The sequence below is a fragment of the Glandiceps talaboti genome, chromosome 12, assembly GCF_964340395.1.
Source record: "Glandiceps talaboti chromosome 12, keGlaTala1.1, whole genome shotgun sequence".
Classification (NCBI taxonomy): Eukaryota; Metazoa; Hemichordata; class Enteropneusta; family Spengelidae; genus Glandiceps; species Glandiceps talaboti.
The window spans coordinates 14,400,690-14,422,207 of record NC_135560.1 but is presented as its reverse complement, the minus strand read 5'-3'; the positions used below and the strand labels follow the sequence as shown (position 1 = coordinate 14,422,207).

At 33.1% G+C, this 21,518-nt stretch overlaps 1 protein-coding gene across 1 annotated transcript; it reads right to left on the bottom strand.

Annotated features, from left to right (window-relative positions):
• Window positions 1-610: 610 nt before the first annotated feature.
• On the bottom strand, window positions 611-10,645 carry LOC144443404 (pro-cathepsin H-like). The gene is made up of 11 exons (XM_078132871.1): window positions 10,371-10,645; window positions 9,518-9,549; window positions 9,148-9,256; window positions 8,785-8,855; window positions 8,404-8,511; window positions 8,012-8,154; window positions 7,554-7,635; window positions 7,120-7,188; window positions 4,978-5,084; window positions 2,480-2,608; window positions 611-1,168 (listed from the first exon to the last, which is right to left on the bottom strand). Exons 1-11 carry the CDS (start codon window positions 10,453-10,455, stop codon window positions 1,084-1,086), a joined length of 1,020 nt encoding a protein of 339 aa, XP_077988997.1. The 5' UTR covers window positions 10,456-10,645; the 3' UTR covers window positions 611-1,083.
• Window positions 10,646-21,518: the final 10,873 nt, after the last annotated feature.

The window sequence follows — 21,518 nt, the reverse complement described above, 5'->3', positions numbered from 1 at the left end:
ATAAAGGAAAGCAAAATAATAATCAAAAAGGATGTTTGCTGCAAGTTTGGTTGCAATATCTTTATTCTGATATTTTTCATGATTTTTAATACAACAAAGAAATGGGGGGAAAATAGCTTTTACCGCTACCTTACAAGCTCTGAACTCTTAAAATATTTTCCAGGTCGCCTTCAGTTCAATTTGCTTTATAGTATCATACAGTACGAGAAATGCATAATTGGCTTGCAAAAGTTTTGCGGGGGGGGGGGGGGTGATCGATTAGTCGAAGATATCACGTTGTACTGTGATAGAGTCACTGTGATATTGTGTGCCAATCTATAACATACCTACACTGTCTGTTTTTTTTTCTTAATGATGTAAACAGTCTCTCTCTCTGTTAATGATGTAAACAGTCTCTCTCTCTCTCGCTCTCTCTCTCTCTCTCTCTCTCTCTCTCTCTCTCTCTCTCTCTCTCTCTCTCTCATTCACAGTAAGGGGTCAATCTCTGCTATCTGTATTGTGTTTATCTTAACACAAAACCTTGTAGTCAGCCTCATTAAACTGCATATCTCATTAGATGACTACCACACGCTTCTTGGAAATCCACTGTAAATTGTTTTATTTGGTGTAATTATAACATAAGACAGGCTGGATTGGGTCAATACATTCTTTTGAAGCATTGGTAAAGACATCATGCAGTTACCAAAAAATTACAGTACTGTGTATACAGAATAAAATCATATGTATCTCAGTAAACTTCCTGTATATGTAATTTCAATTTTCATTTTTCTGGTGCACAAATTCCAAATGACACCCCCCTGCCAACATATAAGGTATTAACCCTATATACCATTTGAAACAGATCTCCAAGCAACATCTACTGGTGCAGTAGATCAACTATATATTTGTAATTTTAACTGCATGTACATAATACATTATATATTTTGAATCATTGCTGTGAATTTCTGTACAATGAATATAAACTGGATATCTGAGGGACAGACCCAGACTATTTGCAAGCTATTTCCTGACTCCCCATTTACCCACTGTTATATTTATTGGGGGTAAATAAATTGTTATTTAATTACTGATGGATTTCGATAATTATACGTTGTTGTCATGGACGATGGGATAGGATGCACAGTCTGACAAACCACACATGTTCTGTCCTCGTTCAATCCAAAAATACCTGTAGATATAAAAAAGTAGACTGTAAGATTTCTCTTTGAGAAGTCATAGTGATTTAGGAAAGATACTACAAATTAACATAATATGCTAATTTGGAAACAAAAGTAAAGCACAAAAGAACAGCACAAAAGAAAATAATATTCACCATTACCAGTCTGCAACAGACAATATATCCAGACACAGACAAGTTTCTTACTTGTCCTTGCCACAGACAATATATGTCCATGGGATATCAAAGCTCAAATATGCACATTTGCCTATGAGAACTAGAGGACCACTGCGATTTCCATGTATACCTGGTCCATTCACTTTAATTAGTTCCCCGGGAACTATTTCTATGGCCCTGACCAGAATTCTGTTTTGTATTACATTCAAAGAATCTATATTTTGTTTTAATTTTCTGGTGCAATAAATTGCAATTCAATTCAATTTAATTCAATTCAATTTGATTTAAATCAATTCAATAGCGCAATTTTTGCATTACAAAAGACAATAAGCTATGGCATCACTATGTCAAAATGTGGTGACGTAAAAGTTCATTGGCTTGACAGGAACAACGATATTTGGTTGACTGGCATGGGTTGTTGACAAGATATGGATATCAAAAGCATGTTTACTCGCATATAGTATCAGTTAGGTAGTAAATTAGCATAATGTATTTTGACAGATGGCTGGAAAGTAGATACACAACTTTTTTTTTTTAAATTTGCACATACTATAATGGACACCTGGTGGCAATTATGACCATCCAATCCTGTGTGGCAAGAGAGTTGTTATAATACTAGTTTAAGAGGGACAATGTTTGACAGTTCTGGGAGATGAACATCAGATTTGGGGGATCTGAGATGAAACCTACAACAATGCGGTAGTATGCTGTTTGATTCCTGTATGGGGAAGTTCTGAACTGAATCATTGCTTGGAAACTCAATGTTTGCCAGGACTGTGAATACTACACTGTATGGAACCAATGCAAGTTTTTCAGTGGACAATCATCACTTCCATCTACAATCTGTGTGTATTGCTGTATCCACAGTGTGTCCCCCTAAGTCTGCACTTTATTTGCCACAACCAGCCATCAATAACTTTCAAGAGTATTCTAAGTTGATAGATGTTTTTGATAAACATATTCTCCTTGTACAAGCAATTTTGCTGTACAAAGTGATGTAGTTTTTTTATTTAGATAGCAACTAGACCAGTTCAAGTTAAACCTGTGACATCTGTGTGTGTACATTCTTTCTTATTTTCTCCAGTAATTGTGCTCCCTTCCCCTGTCCTGTACTTTAGAAAAACTCGGCTTCCCTGACACACTCACCCTTTTAGGCCCCAATCTGGACCCCAGGAATTCTTAACCATCCAATATGGCATTCCATCTTCAGTAACATTGTAGCCTGTGACTAGTACAGCATGGTTGACATGTTGGGGGTCACTTTTACATAATTTACTGCAAAGCAAATAATTGATGACAAGTCTATTATCGCTGGGAGAGATTTTTCTTTAATTCTAGGAAGTTGAACATTCATATATTAACAGATTCACATTCAATACTATGAAGGAACCTTATGACATGTGAGTGCAAGTGTGGTGTACTCAGGGGGTATTTGCACAAGTGCTTGCAGTATTCAATATGGTAGCAGCAGAAAACAACACACTCACGAGCGCAAATGCCCAAGTGTCCTCAAACCGGCTGGCACTTGTGCAGTATGGTGTTGTTAGTACAGGTATTACATATGTTTATCTGAATCAGGAAATTTTCATAAAAATCAAGCAATGCAATTGTGCGATGTCACATCACATACATGGAATGACTGTGCTCTAATTTGCATATAATTTGCATGCAGCTATGCAAGAAATGTTTTATGTACTGCACTTTGGGGAACTAAAACTTCAACAGAATTATCAAAGAAATCTATAGAAATAACCATAATGAATACCAACTATGATGAATAGCAACTATAACATGGCAAAATCTAGACCAGTCAAATAAAGCATTGCAGACACCAAAACGGTATACCTGTTAGCAAAAAAAATCACACAAATTCAAAATTCACTGCAACACAATTTGTTGACAGCTCAATAACTAATGGTTGCCCCAGTCCACTTAACACACTACATATCAGAACTAGTAGACTATCAACAAATTAGGACATAATACAAAAGTGAAAGAATGTTCACTCAATTGTTTGCAAGCAAACAATAAAATAGTGTACAGCGGAAACCTAAAAAAAACAACTAAAAGAAACATCAGAGATGGCTATAAAAATAAACAAAAAAGGGGCACAAGTTGAGTTTATACATCTTTGGGTGTAGTTTATCTTAAAAGATACTCACAGTATTGTACTTACTGAAGCATACTTAAACCACCATTTGTAATTGTAACACATATCAAAAAATGATCAGGAAAATCCTACTATGCAATGAAATGTTCTCACAATGCTAAAAGACAATTGTAATGTTATAGAAGACATGCATCGACATGAACATTATACTGGAAAGTGTTTTTTTTAATAAGTATTTTCACTCGAGTAAAAAGTTTATAAACTCAGCTTGTGCCACTTTAACGGGATCTATGGAAGGAACAAAACTAACAGATCTAGTCATTGAAATGCTTGCACGAATTAAAAAATAGCGCCAATGGCGTTGTAGCACAACTGTAGTTTTTAAAAATTGTTCACCTACATGCTAGGTATAGGTGTTCATTTGCTGAATGATTTATCCAGTTGCCTATCCAACCCTGCTGTTATCTTTAAAATAGACGTGGTCATTTGGCTGTTGTTATGGGCATAGTCATGTTGTTAGACATATTTGCATACAGTTTTTGAATGTTCGTTCACTTGTCTATGAATCCCTGATGTTATTGTTGCAATATACATGATCGTTTGGCTGTTGCTATGGGTGTGGTCCTGTTGCTAGGCACATATACATACATTTTTTGAATACTATTCATTTGTCTATTAATCCATGTTGTTATCTTTGCAATATACGTGATCATTTGGCTGTTGCTATGGGCGTGGTCTTGTTGCTAGGCACATTTACATATTTTTTTTAAGTTTAGTCATTTTTCTATTAATCCCTGTTATTTTTGCAATATATGTGATCATTTGGCAGTTGCTATGGGCGTGGTCTTGTTGCTAGGCATATTTGCATTCACTTTTTGAATGTTTGTTCACTTGCCTAAGAATCCCTGTTGTTATCTTTGTGAAATACACCACTGTTTGTATGGGCATGGTCATGGTTGCTAGGGATATTTGCATACATTTTTTGAATGTTTACTCACTTGCCTAGCAGATGATTTTGTAATTTAACCAAAATATACTGCATTTGGTTGTTGCTAAGGGCTTGGTCATGGTTGCTAGATCCAATTGTGTCAAAATGTTTTGAAGAAAATCTGCAGAATAACATTCCTACTTCTAGAAGCATCTCACACACACACAGACAGACAGTCGGACACACACACACACACACACACACACACACACACACACACACACACAGACACTTCTCCATGCTTATAGATCTACTGAACCTTATCAGTTCAGTTGTGCTAAAAAGCTACTGATGAAGGAATCTGAACTCAGATTTCACAATTATCATAAAATTGCCCATTTTATGATAAATATCATAATACCCACAACCAACAATATCTCACCATAGCAATCCCAAACTATGATAGCAACAACTCAAATGAACAAAACACTATATCACATATTCAAACATTGCCACACACACACACACACCATAATAGAACCGATGAGTGGAACCCCCTCCCCCCTGCACATTATCTTTGAAAAAACTGCATGGCATTAATTTTACCTGCTATACACACCATCCTTGTAGAACTGAAAATCTGAGGCAACATCAAATGCTATACTAACAGGATTGTAATTGTACACAGCATCCAACAGACTATCTTCATCTTCCTGAATAATTTAGGAAATCAAATTGGGTGAAAATCTGGCAACAGTGAAATGCATAATTAATTTGACAATATATAAAAATTACAATGAATACACACACACACACACACATACATATATATATATAATTTTCACTCACACATCTGTGTAGCAAAGTAACTATATATGTCTTATTTTATTTATCTCAAAGAAATAATAAAAAGACAAAATATTTTAAAGTTCGACCGGTAGGTGGCGCTGTTTCCAAGCTGCTCTGGCAAACCTTCATATCCACATATATTGGCCATTTTAAATATGGTATTGCCATCTGATTGGCCTCTTGTTCTCTAACATGGGGCAACCTTTCAAAATGACTGTAAAGCAAACTGACCAGAATATGGAGTATTATGGTTTGTATATTTTACATCCATGCAGGATCTGAAATGATGTATCTCAAAGCACAAAGGCATGCATGGTGACGTAACATTACATAGATGTTAATTAGGTAGCCAGAGGTACATGCTGCTTACTTCAGTAATGACATTCACTTTCATGTGTAATAAAATTGTAATTTTCATCATAAACATTTGTTTCACATATCCTATGAAGGAATACAGAATGCACTGGACTACCTTCATCGATACACAACAGACTGGCGATTGCAAGTAAACACAAACAAAACACAAATAATGGTATTTAGAAAATCAGGATGCAAACAAGATACAAGACAATTCAAATGTGGCTTGGAAGAAATAAAAACTACAGAACAATACACATATCTCGGTGTAACATTCAAGACAAATGGCTCTATGAGCTCCACAGCAACCAGATTGTCAGACAAAGCCAGCAAAGCTGCAAGAATCCAGTCACAGATATATTCGACAAAGATAAACAGTACTAAGATAAAGGAAAAACTCATGAATACAACACAGCTACCTATCCTGACATATGCTGGCGAAATATGGGGTGTTCTCCAAAATCAAACAACTTGGGACAAAACAGAGACAGAAAAATTCCATCTACGTTTTTGTCGCCAAATATTAAATGTCAGCAACAGAGTGAGCAAAATAGGATGCAGAATGGAACTTGGGAGAGAACCACTGATTAGTAGAATATACTACTCAGCAATAAACTATTACAAATACCTCAAGACATTAGACAATAACAACTTAGCCTATTATGCAATGAATGACATGGAGAACAATGATTACACAGGTTCATGGCTAACTACCTTTGAACACAATATACAATTATATAACAGCAAGAATATCAACAATTTAACAAAACAAGAACTATACAACTCAATTAGACAATATTATATCAATCAATGGAATGAAAATAACAAAAGGGAAAACTCTAAGTTACGTACATACAACAACTTCAAAAATTCCCTGGAACAAGAAGAATACATTAAAGTAATGAACAATAAACAACACATCAAAACAATAGCCAAATTTAGATTAAGTTGCCATCAACTTGCCATTGAGAAGGGTAGATATACAAAACCAAAAACACCAGTAGAAGACAGACTATGTACACATTGTAAAGAAATAGAAGATGAAAGACATCATCTAATTCATTGTAAATTATATACAAAACAAAGAGAAAAAATGTTTAGTATTATCACTACCCTCAACTCAAACTTTATAAACTTAGATAGAGGAGAGCAATTTAGATATATACTACAATCAAAACATAAGGATATTATAACCGCTCTCTACATATACCTGGATGATACATGTAGTCAATAGACACACACTAGAACTACTGTATACTTTAATATTTATATTTCATAGATCATTATTAACTTTATTTTGTTTAAATACCAAATTAGAAATGTAAAATTTTCTAAACGGCTAAAATAAAGTGTTATCTTATCTTATCTTATCTTATCTTATCTAATACACTTGTTGCAAATATGAACATGTACATAATGTGTGTGTGTGTGTGTGTGTGTGCGTGTGTGTGTTTGTGTGTGTGTGTGTGTGCGTGTGTGTGCGTGTGTGTGACAACTTCAAGCTCATTAATACTTTTGGTTTACATATATTTGTAATGTTACCTTGGTTATGTTGACCACATCAGCAACATAGGCTACTGTCTTAGATGGATCGAAGTGACATTTACCATCCTGTGAAGAAAGAGTTTAAAATCCATTAGTAGCTTGCAGTATTATGGCTTATACACTGTAAGATACATTGCCGGCCTTGTTCTGCCCTCACCAGTCACGAGAAGGGTTTACCGATGTGTGAGGGTGCCCCGTCATGGCGTACCTTACAAACATTACCAATAAAAGACACCAGTGGGAGGTTTATGTAAAATATGTTGAACAAATGGAGAAGGTTAATGTCTGAAATGTAAGTACAAAGAAGAAATAATGCTGTTTCTAAGTCTTAAGCCGAGTGTAACATGAAGTGTTTCATAAGATCAAAAATGAACCAATGAAAACCAATCAATTAGCTCATGAATATTCAATGTGCATATCAATTACTTTACCTTTTGTGTGTATGGATAGTCTGATTCAGATTCAATTCCTTGGTTATATCTGATATACTCAAATGCTTGGGACGGTAGACCACTGTTGACATGTAAAATGAAAGTGGATGAAATAAATTTTACATCAAATATTTCAAGCAGTTATGTTATTTCAAAAATTCATCCATCCAGTAAACAGTTTTTATAATAGTCCTTTCCCACAGTTTGATGTTATCACTTTTCATCAATATGTATGTTTGCATGTTTAACCCCCATCCACCCCCCCCCCCCCCACCCCCCTTTTTGTTTTTGTTTTTAGTATTGTACAGTGCCTCTGAGCAATACCGCGGTATTACTTGAAATATTGAAGGTTTGTAAATTTTTAATTATTTTTATCATCAAAAGCAAGGATAAGCAGGTTGGGACTGTATTTCATCCAAATATATTTCTTGAGTATGAATAGAATAATGTTGAGTTACCCTTCACAGCCATGGTTGTCAAAAGCCTGAGCACAGTCTACAAGTTGTTGTTCTGACAAGGAGATCAAAGTAGAGTATGCTATTGCTGTGACTGCTTCCAAACAACCAGTCGTAGAGAATGTCCAGCAACTACCACATGCTCCCTGAAAACAAAAGGAAAGAAGACCACAGAATGACAATTACATTATGGTTTCTGGACTCATTTCAATGATTTTACATCTCATACAATTGATTGCAATTTTAGACATTAGCATCAAGTTGATCTTGTGCCATTATAAGGTATCTTTGCTGTGGAACATTGCATCATGGGAGTCAGCAAAAACGGAAGGAAATAAACATTCAGGAGTCAATTTAGAGCTTATGATTACACTGAAATATATTCATTCCTTTACCTGATTTTTGACATCAGTGATAACTTTTCTGACCCATTTATTCCAGTCAAATGCTTTAGGTATATCTCCACCACGATAAACATGGTTTCCCTTTGTTGCTGAACAGTTCTGAAAAGATATTTTAACATTTTACATTTTAGTTAAAATATAAGTTTAAAATGTTAAACATAATATACTAAATTGTTGAAACTGACATTGCTACTAGTTTCAATGACTAGTTGCATTCATTCACTCACTCACTCACTCACTCATACATACAATCAATCAATCAATCAATCAATCCGTCAGTCAGTCAGTCAGTCAGTCAGTCAGTCAGTCAGTCTGTCTGTCTGTCTGTCTGTCTGTCTGGTAGAATTGTTCTTACATGATAACAATATTTACCTGTGGTAAAGTGAAGAGATACTGTTTTCTGAATTCTTCTGCCTCTAAGTCAGCAAACTTATTGATAGCCACTGCAAAGAAGGAACGAATGTATTGAGTGTGAGATTTGCTTTCAATTCCATCCTGCTTTTAAATTACTAGTTTGTTTATTGTATGTATGTATGTATGTATGTATGTATGTATGTATGTATGTATGTATGTATGTATGTATGTATGTGCATGCATGTGCGTGCGCGCGCGCGCGTGTGTGTGTGTGTGTGTGTGTGTGTGTGTGTGTGTGTGTGTGTGTGTGTGTGTGTTTGCATGTATTTATGCAAGTGATAGTCTATTGTTGCACAAATCTGGTTCGAGAAATTTACTTACTTGTATAGGTGTGATTGCCTGCATTGTGGTTTTTTATTAGTTGTGCGTTCTTCTTCCACACACTCAACCTAGAGCCATATTCCTCTTCAGTTGCATACACTTTATCATGCTGCAAAATGAGAAAAGAAAAAAGAATACTAAGTAAAATTTCGAAAAAAACAATTGCCACAAAAAATAATTCAGAAATGTTGAAAGTACGTAAACAGAAATGAGTCTCTGTTGCAGTTTAATACAATTCTTTATGAAATTGTTGGGGTTTTCTGTAGATCATGTGTTATTTTGTCTAACATTTGTAGATAAAATAGGGTGACATGAGAAATATCACTTTTATCTCAGTCTATTTGACACAAATACATGCATATATATCTACCTTCTGCATCCATTGATCAAACTCCAGTTTAGCTGCAGAAATAAAATTCCTGAATTAGTTTTGAATGGTTTTTAGGAAATAGTTCTCAATTGACTCATTAATAAGTGTGTGCGAGCGTGTCTGTGTATGTGTGTGTGTGTGTGTGGTGTGTGTGTGTGTGTGTGTGTGTGTGTGTGTGTGTGTGTGTGTGTGTGTGTGTGTGTGTGTGTACTTTTTATCATTCCAAGGATTACACTTTAAAAGAGTAATATGTTATTTTTTGTCTCTGCGCTCCAAACCCGGAACAATGAAAAGTTTGAAATTTAAAAAAAAAAAAATAATGTTACTATTTATTGCAGCTAGTGTACTAGTGTATGGAGACCTAAGGCTGCCAATGATGAAAATCATAGTAATCGTTAACATTTTCTGGCGAAACTTGCAAAACGAACAAATGAATTTGTTTTGGTTTATTTATTTTTTTTACAAATGAATTTGTTTATTTTTCAAAACCATTTTAATCTTTCAAATACGAAGAAAATCAAAGCTAAAATTAAATCAAATCAAATCGAAAGTAAAATTAAATAAAATCAACAGAAATAAAAGTGACATAATGTAATGGAAATCTATATACATTATCTGTACATTATCTGATTAAAATCCGATGTAGATGTCGGCTAATCCGGCGTTCATTGCTATTTTACCTTCGTTATTTTGCCTGAATCGACCTTCGTGGTACATGTTTACGTTTTTATCCTGTCGCCTCCTCCAGAGATCAATTCAGGCAAAATAACGAAGGTAAAATAGCAATGAACGATTAGCCGACATCTACATCGGATTTTAATCAGATTGTATCTATACGTAACGGTAACGTTACCTGAATCTGCATTTGCACAACCACAGCTCCATAGGAAAGTTACTAAAATCGGAAACACAAACGACAAACCCCGATACTTGTTCATGATTTGGTATTAAAAAGTGGGTGTACTTTGGGCAATGGGCGACTGTGTTCCTTTATTAAAATCACAAGACCGAGACCAGGTCAGCTGAGTGAGCATGTGATCATAGCTTCACTAACCGGGGTGACTTTGGGTCAAAGCCTGTCGAAACGCGAGGTCACCCACTAGCCACTGCACTGTGCACTATTGTTATTAAAAGTTTTCTGACCAGGCAAATGACACCTCGTTCAAGCTGAAGTTAACATTACTAAATGTACCTCTCAACGCATTCATAATGATTGAAGTTTCTAATTCAATCTATCCTAAATCATATTTTATATCTAGTCATAATATAAAGAATCAAAGTATAAAAGAAATATTTAAGTTTTTATAAGGCAATAATAAAAATGCTCCGAGTGAGGATATCACCTGACGGGGCGCCCTTCGGACTTGCGAAAGTGAAAGGGTTCATGAACTCGATACCTGCGAGACACACTGATTGAATCACTACATGCATAGTCGCTATATTAAACGTCGTTTGCTATGGAATTCAAGCATGGTTGTAATGGAAGAGACGTATTGCTTACATGAAACGCGGCCCAGTGTCTTCACATAATACGTAAGTGTAGAAATGCATGTATCAAAGTGTATTTACAATGTAACTGCACAGTGTAAACACACTATATTACGTTACTATAATGTTATCAGTGACTCATCGACTAATGTAATACATGTACATAGATTGATACTTCCATACACGTAATGTATTTTGGCCCCTTCCACCTGCATCGTCCGCAAGAGGAATGGTGACATTTTATGAGCGACGTCACTCGTGCATCCATACATAAATATTACGCGTGAATTAATCTGGATTTTTAAATATAAAATTTCATATTTTATTTTTTTGTTGGTAAATTCATGGAAGTATAACCCATGGTAAATTTAAGCTTACACTTACAGTTTCATCACGTTTGTACACATACAATTGTGCAATTAAGCATGTGTAATTTTAAAAATTTAAAGAACCAATCACCCAGAGAGTTTCAAACAAACAAACATCCCTAATTTAGAGAATCGTCCAGAGAGTTTCAGTCATATTTTGGTTATGCCAAAAATAACTTAATAGACAACATATTGTTAGAGAATAATGTTTGAGTCCTTTGTCTGAAAAAAAAATTATGGTACATTGAAAACAAAACTTGCAGGTTTCCGTTTGACCATATGGTATATTTTTCCAATTCAAAAGACAGGATTTCCTTTCAAAGACAAATTTTAAAAATACACATGTAATATGAAAATATTACAAAAATAAACAAATAAATATCCATTATGTATGATGGACTAGAAGTTCAAGTGTTGAAGTGGAAGTTTTAAATTGATTTTATATCATTATAAGCATTAAAAATACATGTTTTACAACTTTTACTGAAAATTTTTTGCGCCTGTTTGAAATCTAATTTGATTTATATACTGCAGTATATAACATACTCTAAAAAAAAATTATATCACCTGAGGTGATCTCTATGATTATGATGTAACCATAAAATGAGCAATAATTTGATGGTATAAAAGTGAAAAACGAAATTGATGTAGGAATTAAGGTCAATCTTAAAGATGCCAAAATTTCAACCCCCACCTCAATGATTTTTTTGTGTTTTTTATTATTTTGTTCCTAATGATAAAAATTTGTACAAGTAATCATTATGTATTATCTCTAAATGTTATCATATATTGGTACTTGTCCATACAACACATTAATTCTCTCAAGGCAGTGTATATTCTTCCAAAAAATTGTATATGCTATGCAAACTGTAAAGAGACATGTGGTTTTAGGACGATGAGACAACATGGAAGAATGTCAAATCAAAATTGCGTTTTAGGTCACAAACTAAATCATATCTTGATGTCAAATTGAATTTGAAACGTATATTTTGATGCACTTAACCTTAATCAATGTAATGTTTACAAATGCAGTGTAGAGGGAGCCCTCGTTGTCACAAGTGTACTTCATAGTGAAAAGTGAGCGCTGTGTTTATCTTTTGAAGTGGAGAGGAGAATCCACAAACTTAACACTAACAACTCAGGTATAAGTAGGCAGCTGAGGCCATACGGTGTGTGATTTGTATACAGTCGACCGGAGCAAAGCCTCAGCTATGATACGTAAAATTATAGCATTGATTTGTCATCATTGAACTGTGATACGAGTCTGCTTTATTCACCTTAGCTACACTGAGGTAGGTCATTTATTATTCATTTTACTGAATATTTTTTTATTTTCTTTGAATTTTCAAAAAACATATTTTGATGTATCCTGTACATGTAATTGTATAAATGAACCATATTTTGTGCAGCTTTCATAAACTAATGAAACTAGTGATGGAGTAGTAAAAATGTAAATAAATAATGAAGAGGCACTGCATCGGATGTGGTGTTATTTTTGCCTGAAAGGAAGTGTGGAAATTCGATATACAATATAACAAATACATTGAGTTGCAGTTTTATGAATTCATATGTGCCAATTGAATTTATAATCAGGCAGGTCCCATTTTCACAGAGTTAAAATAAGCAGATTAGACTACATTTTTTTTTTGCCATTTGTAAAAACATAAACTAGAATCTATGCTTTTGGTTCCAGTGATTATGACAATGTAGTGATGCATGATGTGTATTAGTAATGATAATGCAATTATTATTAATGAAGATAATGTAATAATGACAACAATAAAGAAAATAATGTAAATGTTTCTTATTTGCTATTTTGGGAGAATGTCAAAAAAAAATGATAGTAATATGAACAAATTTGTTAAGGAGCCATATGGATAACAAAGGGTTTTTATTATGTTTTCCTACTTAAAAAAGCAATTCGGAAAACCAGCGATCAAATCAGTGTTTGTATTAAACTGCAATAAATTACAAAAAGCTAAGAAGTATGTACAAAGATTGTTACTGTATGTACGATAACAAATATTTTAAACATTTTTTAATGATTAGCAATTTTTTTTGAGTTACAAAGAAGGATTTAGTACTTGTTGTTTGACATTGTACAAAAAAAGTACAAAAACATAGTAGAATTGTTTTAAAGAATTAAAAATCCCAAAAAAATACCCATTTGCCATCCATATGGCCAGTTTAAAACTTACGGAGTACATGTAAATATGAATTTTGAAAGCGCTGTCACTTATATACGTAATTATGCGTGAACTAAACTTATGATATTGATGGAGAAAGGTGACCTAAACAACTGAGTAACCCAATACACAACAAAGCAGTCATGCATACGTAACTGATAGGTTTGAAATCATATATCTTGTAATAAAGGGAAAGGAGGTATTTTGACCTACACTGAGATTGTACAAATGAGACATTTATCACAAACAAATCCAAATTTGATCTGTAATGTTTCAACCTTCATGTGTTTGTGTTTCTTTCCCTTTATTAGGAACAATAAAAAAAAAAGGTATACATATATGATTCAGAAATTTTAATGTCATTCATTTATACCTAATCAGTCAACAGAGACTTAAAAATGATTTCTAAATGAAATATGAGAGATGGAAATAATTCGTAAATTGTCAAGGAATTCTATGTCTATAAGAATCTGTTAGTTGATTGCCTACTGTAGGAAGCCTGGTTACTGCTATATTTGGGAATTAAAAGATAAAAATCATGCAAATCTTTTAGTGGCACACACACATGTTTACAAGCTTTTCTAACACATAAACCATGATTAAACTAGTCTGGTGTAATGATGATTGATGTCTATGATGGCATTAAAAATTATCTTCTAGCATTGTTAGCACAGTTGATTGATATGTTATCCTTGTATACTGGATTATATAATTGAAACATTTAAACATTATGCCTGAATACCAGGTTTGATTTTCACCAATAGAAAGTGATAATTCAGTGCTATGCTTCAGTAAGAATTACAGTATGTGTAGCAAAAATCATCTCTCAAAATGTGTAAACTCTGTTTTATGCCACTTTAGCGACCTGCTTCACAATGTACTTTGGAAGGTGTATAGTTTAAATCACTCATAGAAGTTTTGTGATCCAAGAAAAATGGGTGAATGATTTTGTATGCCTTTATATGTGTTCTGTATATTGTCACTGTGTCAAACCATCTGTATACATATAAAATACAATTGTACCATACATGTACATTGTGAACTGAATTATTTATTTTCTATTAGGAAACTACTTGTGGTAAAGTAGTTTAAAATTTTGTATGTAATGCCAATTTGAAATTTGTATTTTTATCACTTAGTTCACTCAGATCTTAAATGTAAATTTAAATCTACATTTATACAAATTTACAAAATAATGCATTTGTAATTTTACATTTTTTTTTTGTATTTTTATTAAAAGTTTAAGAAAGAGGACCTACATGTGATGAATTGGTTCTGTAGTGATACAAATACTAAATTGCACACTTTAGCAGACAGTGCTCTTGCATAAAAACATTAGTATGTCCTAGCATGAGATCTTCATCCTGAATATAAATTATGAAGGACATGAAAGCGATTTGCCTAATACTATAGCCATTTGTAATTAATGCCATAATACATTTGTATATATTTTATTGCCATCGGCATAAAATGCATTGGGAATTGGTTTTCCATGGGCTCTCTTAAAAAGAAGTAAGTAAAAATTACATGAATTCAAATATACATATATACTATTAATTCTATTAATGTAACTACAATTCTCTTCTTTAAAAAGTACTATGATTTGAAAAATGTGTTTTTCTCTTTTCAATCATTTGAACTTAAGACTAGAAAGAATTATTGTGTTTATAATGTTCACTTTATAGTATACCTAAATGATGATATCAGAATCTCATACGCGTATCACAAATTGTTTATTTAATTCATACAATGTTAAAATTCTTCACACAGTGTCCAAGTGTATAATACTAGGGGCTAGATCAATAGTTCAATGTAGGATAAAATAACTTAATTCTAAGTTTGATAGTTGAGTTTTTAAACCATTTTAATTCTCACCCTCAAAAAATATTTTACTTATCTGATTTGTACCCCTAAATGCAAGTATTTCTTTAAAATGTCATCATTGAGAAATGGAAGAATTGTTGCTATAGTAAATGCATGACACTATTACATTGATAAAGTACAGCAAGGTGTCAATTAAAGGGCTGTTTTTCCCACTACATACTGGCTGATTGTGCTATCTGAAACAATTTTTAACGTTTACCAAGAAGCAATTTTTAACAAGATGCTATCAAATTTTAGCAATCTAACCAGGTGAATGATATAACTACACAAATACATATACATTCCTGCCATAAAAATCCTCATTCAATATGTAATAAAAAGTAATTAATGCAAATATAACATCCCAAGATTGGCATTTGTGCTGGTTAAGAATTTGCTCATCCTCCTCACGTCGGACAGATTACCATCTAATACACCGTCATCCATAATGGGCCGCAATAACTATATAATTACTACTTTATGTTCTTGCCCATGTCAATGACCTGTACAAGTATATCAGTGTATCTTATCGGTTCTTCACCTCTGAATTTATCAATTACCATGACTTTTATTATCCCAGTCATTATTTACAGTTCATGTAGTAAAGAAAGTGTTCAAACCTTGTGGAAGTTACTGAGGCAGCATGTTTTATTCAATCCTTACAGTGCTACTGTGATTTGGTATACTATATTTGTATTGCAGACAAGACATAAGTCAGTAAAACATAGTTAGTTTGGAATGGTAAATTAGAAATGTATGTGAAGTTTTGAACCATCTAACAGATTATTCAGCGTTAAAATTCTCTCCATGAACTGACACAAAAGACATACTTACAAATGCAACCCCCATAACATCAATAAACTTATCACAATTTTATATCATCAGCTTTACTATTTACATGTAGTTGCATGTACATGTAAATTTTAAATTAACTATAAAGGAAAGAATTAGGTTGGTACACAGATGCAATATGTTATAATTGTTAATGACCAGCTGATACCATTAATCAAGGACATGAAATAATAGTGTTCTGTAGTAAAAGTGCACCTACAGATGTAACCCACATTGTGTTTCATTCCCTTGCTACTGACATATACCATAAGTGTAAAAGTAAAAAATTATTCTAGTAAACTACGCATCAACTCATCTAACCCATCAACACATACCATAAGTGTAACAAATTGTTCTATTTGTAAACTACACATCAACACATCTAATCCACGAGATAGACACATACCATAAGTATAACAAATTGTTCTATTCGTAAACTACATATCAACTCATCTAACCCACTAGGTAGACACATACCATAAGTGTGACAAATTGTTCTATTCATGAACTATATATCAACTCATTACCCCACTGGATAGACACATACCATAAGTGTAACAAATTGTTCTATTTGTAAACTACACATCAACACATCTAACCCACTAGATAGACATATACCATAACAAATCGTTCTATTCCTAAACTATACATCAACTCATCTACCCCACTGAATAGACACATACTGTACCATAAGTTTAACAAATTGTTCTGTTCGTAAACAACATATCAACTCATCTAACTCATTAGATATGAATCTCATGACTGAAAAATTGGATTTGGAAACATTCCCACTTCCTCTTGGCTATCTGTCATTCTGGAATGCTTATCAGATAAGGCATAATGTCTTTTGTATGACCTCCCTTTTACAGGAAATTGCAACCAATATGTCAGTAGTCCGTTCCCTATGTCAAAATGTTTTATTTAGATGATTGATGTCTTGACCTTTGTTTCATGCTTGTAGCAGTGTTAAATAATTGAGTGGAAGCAGAGTATCTCACTCAATCAGATGTCAATAATTTGTTCTTCAAATTTGTCAGATTGAAAAAAATACAATTGTTGTACAATACATTATATTGCTGTAGGTTAATTTTGATTTTAATATAGTATATTTTTGACATAAATAAAAGAATCATGCTAGCGTAAACACTTATTGTGAAGTATGTTTCCATTATACTCCAGATGTGTCCTAGAAAATTATTACACAGTACAACAATATGAAATCATGTCAAAAAATGAAAATCGAGCAAAACATGGTAAATAGTCCTAAACCCTTCAAAATAATTTCATTTCTGATAGTCCCAATCCCCCAACTTTATGATTTTTATAATAATTTGATAACAAATAATAAGGTATGTTGTTTTACAAACTACCCATTATGTTTAGACTTGCTCAAGTCTGCACAATTTTCTCTAATAACATTTCCTATGATTTGATTTTAAGATAATTAATAGACTTCCTTTGTGAGATTTGATGAGTGCGAAATTATCATGAAATAGCCTTGAAGTATACAGAAATAATGAAAACTGAAATTGCCTCAAGGGATGTTTGCCAATCGGCAGTTGTCAAGTACATTGTACATCGAAGTAGGAAAAAAATAATACTTACAAGTACATGTTATTTTTAGATTGATAAATATGATATTTACGTTATTAAAAATTGGTACAATCTCAACATCTTTTTGTATATAATATTCATACAAATCTGTTTTTGTGTATTTGTTGCCATTTACAAATTATATTACGGAGACTGTAAGCGCCATGGTGATATGAAAAGACTTGTGAAACCCTGTGTTAGTACGGAAGTTGCTATTGTGACATATAAATTTGTCGAACAAACATGTAATAAAAATATGAATAGTCTGTTTTTATATTGGTAGAATTTCAATTTAGTGCTAGTATGCATTCAAATCAAATGATATGTTATCTATTGCTGCAGTCACCATGATACTACAATGTATGTACTATTCATTTGGCATACATAGTGAGAATGGGAAAATGACAAAATCACAGGGTATGTAGACCGGCTCTCGTTGTAGCTTTTATTCTGAGAGTTTTATTATGATGAGTATGTTGTATACAGTCACATGCATATATGTGTATGTTGTAATTCAATTAAGCTATTAATATTTACATATCAAAACTCAATATTTCACATTTCATGAGTCTCATGAATTTATTATATATGTACCAGCTGAGAGATTACTTGCACTGGTGCACGCTTACTTCTGGTATTTTCACTGCAGTGCTATACCGAAAACATTGCATACCTGCATGCAAATGATACACATTTGTATTGGGGGGGGGGGGGGGGGGGGGGGGGGGGGGGTCTGTCATATTATTACATTTTGTGTGCAAAGTGGAAGCACTGACGTAATGCATTGTGTTTTCTTACTTTTTGATGTGTACAGCTACACACACACAAGGTTACCATTGGATGATATAATATATTTCATGGTGTACAAAATTGAGTATACTAAGTCAGTATATTTAACAAAACTGGTTTTTTTTTTTTTAAATGGTTCAGTTGTAACTAGTGAAGCTAAGCTTTAAGTTACTTGCCTTTGTATCAAGAATTGAGAAGTAAGTCACTGTTTTTAACAAATTGTCCAGTTGTAGCTTAGTGCAGCTTTAAGTTACTTGAGTTTGTATCAAGAATGCTGTGAAGTCATCAACACACCTCAGCTAAATATTGCCCCATTTTATTATCAAATCCACCAGCTAAGGCAGTGTGTAGTATGTAGTTGTGCTTCATTGCCATTGGCGATATTTTCTATTACCTAAAATCATCTCTGGAATACATGACATTCATCTCTTGGGAGATACTGTGATAGAATACTTAAATGAATTGGATTCCACTACGGACAGATATTATCGCCATGGTGATTAGGCCATGTATGTGGGATGAATAGAATAGTAAAATTAAATAGATTGTAGAAGTAATATTTTTTATATGAAAACAAATAATATGAATATATGATATTGCTTTCATTGGACATGTTGGGTAAATGTACAAATTCTTTTATGGGAGATTTTTAATTTTAGATTTATGCAACATATTTTAGTTCTAGTTATGATGAAGGATGGAAACACACAAAAGATAATTAGGTAGTTTTTAGACACAAAACAAATAAAATTTATTTTAATAAAATGCTTAAATTATTTGTGACAGAAAATAAACAAGTGCTTGACTAAAAGAAAATTGGCAAATAGAAAAAAAAAACAGGTGAGAATGTTCAGTGACACCAATTTGTGTTTGATATTAAATATTAACGGTAGCGATATTTCATTGTATTCCAATAAAATTGTGCAAACATTAGAATTTGAATGAAACTGTAAATTTTGAGACATTTGACTGGAAAGGAAAATTTGAAAATAGAGGAAAATACAGAACAGGTAAAGGTGTTCATACCGATTTGTGTTTTAGAACATTGGCATTGTCTCATCATGATTTCAATGAAATTGTGCAAACAGAAGGAAAATGAAAGTAATATGTGTATCCTTTGTTATAAAGAGTTTAAAGAGAAGACTTCTTTCATGATTTTACAATAAAAAAAACAGTTTTTGTTGAAGTTTTTCTTTGTAAAATGTCAGCTATTAATTGTAAATAGTTGATACATGTTCATATAATATAAAAGTATTATCACTTCGAATGCATGATCATGAGAGAATGAACATGTGGAGCCCATATTGCAATATCTCCATAGCTATTTAGTTCAGGTCATTGGTTCAGTCTGCCTCAGGTCGTTACCATGGTGATATAGATCAACTTGCAGTTACTGTTATCAATCGGCTCCTACTGTAGTGTTTAGTATCAAGTAATTGTACTGGTAATGTCACATATTAAACACGTTCACTGTCATTCAATGTAAGGTTCGCTTCCTGTTTAGTGTTTGAATGTGGGAATTTTTCAGACAAGAGTTGCTGCTAATTACCGTAATAATTAATACTTGAAGGAAATTGAAAAGGTTTTGACACTAGACATGTTTTATAGGACATTTATTGAGATTATAAATTTGATATCTGTGGAACTGTCTTTATGCAAGAGTAGAACATCATCTTGTTGGCTTTAATAGACCCTTATTTAAATCTGCGCTAGCTGTAACTGACATATTATTTTTTCGATCAGACAACGATTAATATAATGTTCACTAAAAACTGGTAAAATACCAGTTTTAGACAATTTACCATGCACAAGCCAAGTTGAAAAAAAAAAAATATGGAATTTATACCCTGGTCGTTCTAAGTCACGACTATGCATGTCTATGTCACTGGTTCTGCTGTGATTGAAATAGGAGTCAAAATATTCAAAATTTACATTACTTTTACTGATTTTTCTTTCTTACTAGCGCTGGTATAATTATGTTATTCTCCAAGATATTTTTCATTCAGCTGGAAAATACTCATAACCCTAAATGGGCTTTGTCACTATTCATCTAGTTATTGACTCATACATGTATTGCCAAATCCCGCTTAGTTAACTCGTATTTTCTTTGACTGAACAAAGAAAAATATTGGGTAATGATATCTAAATATATTCACTGAAAACTGGTAAAATACCAATAATTAGACATTGTACATGTCAATTAGAGGTCTACTTTATCTATAAGCAGTATAGTAATAAGTTCAAATCATGGTTCATCGGGGTACTGATTATTGGGTGCGGACCCAAAAATCAATTTGATTGCATGTGTACAACTACACAAATACATTTACCCATAGGTGCTTCAATACTATTCAGGGTGTACGATATTATGAGTAAGTCAGTATATCGAACACAACAGTTACAAAAAATGTTCCAGTTTCAGCTAGTGCAGCTTTTAATTAACAAGACAATATCAAGATCACTAATTCAGGTCATTTTAGACGTATCTAATACTTTCAAACTAAATTTTGACTACATTGCACAAGTTTGTATCTGATATTTGCAACATGACTTATTGACTCCGAGAAACCAAGCTGTGTCAATGTCATCATTATTGGCTTGGTCACATGATTGATTTGAACCAATCAGTGAACAAAGACGTAATACTGACGTGAATACAAGTAATCAGGTGAAAGTGATTTCCTCATGGGTCAATACATATAAATGATTACTTTAGAAAGTGGAAAAACATGCGGGCACACAAATCTAAACCACTTAGAAGGCTTTTTCCAGCATCGCTGTCAAGCTAATGAAATAAATCAGTGCTAATCTTTTCCTCAAAGTCTAATTATGTGTACCTGAATCATTTTTGCAAATCAGAAGTTATCATAACTTGTCGTATTC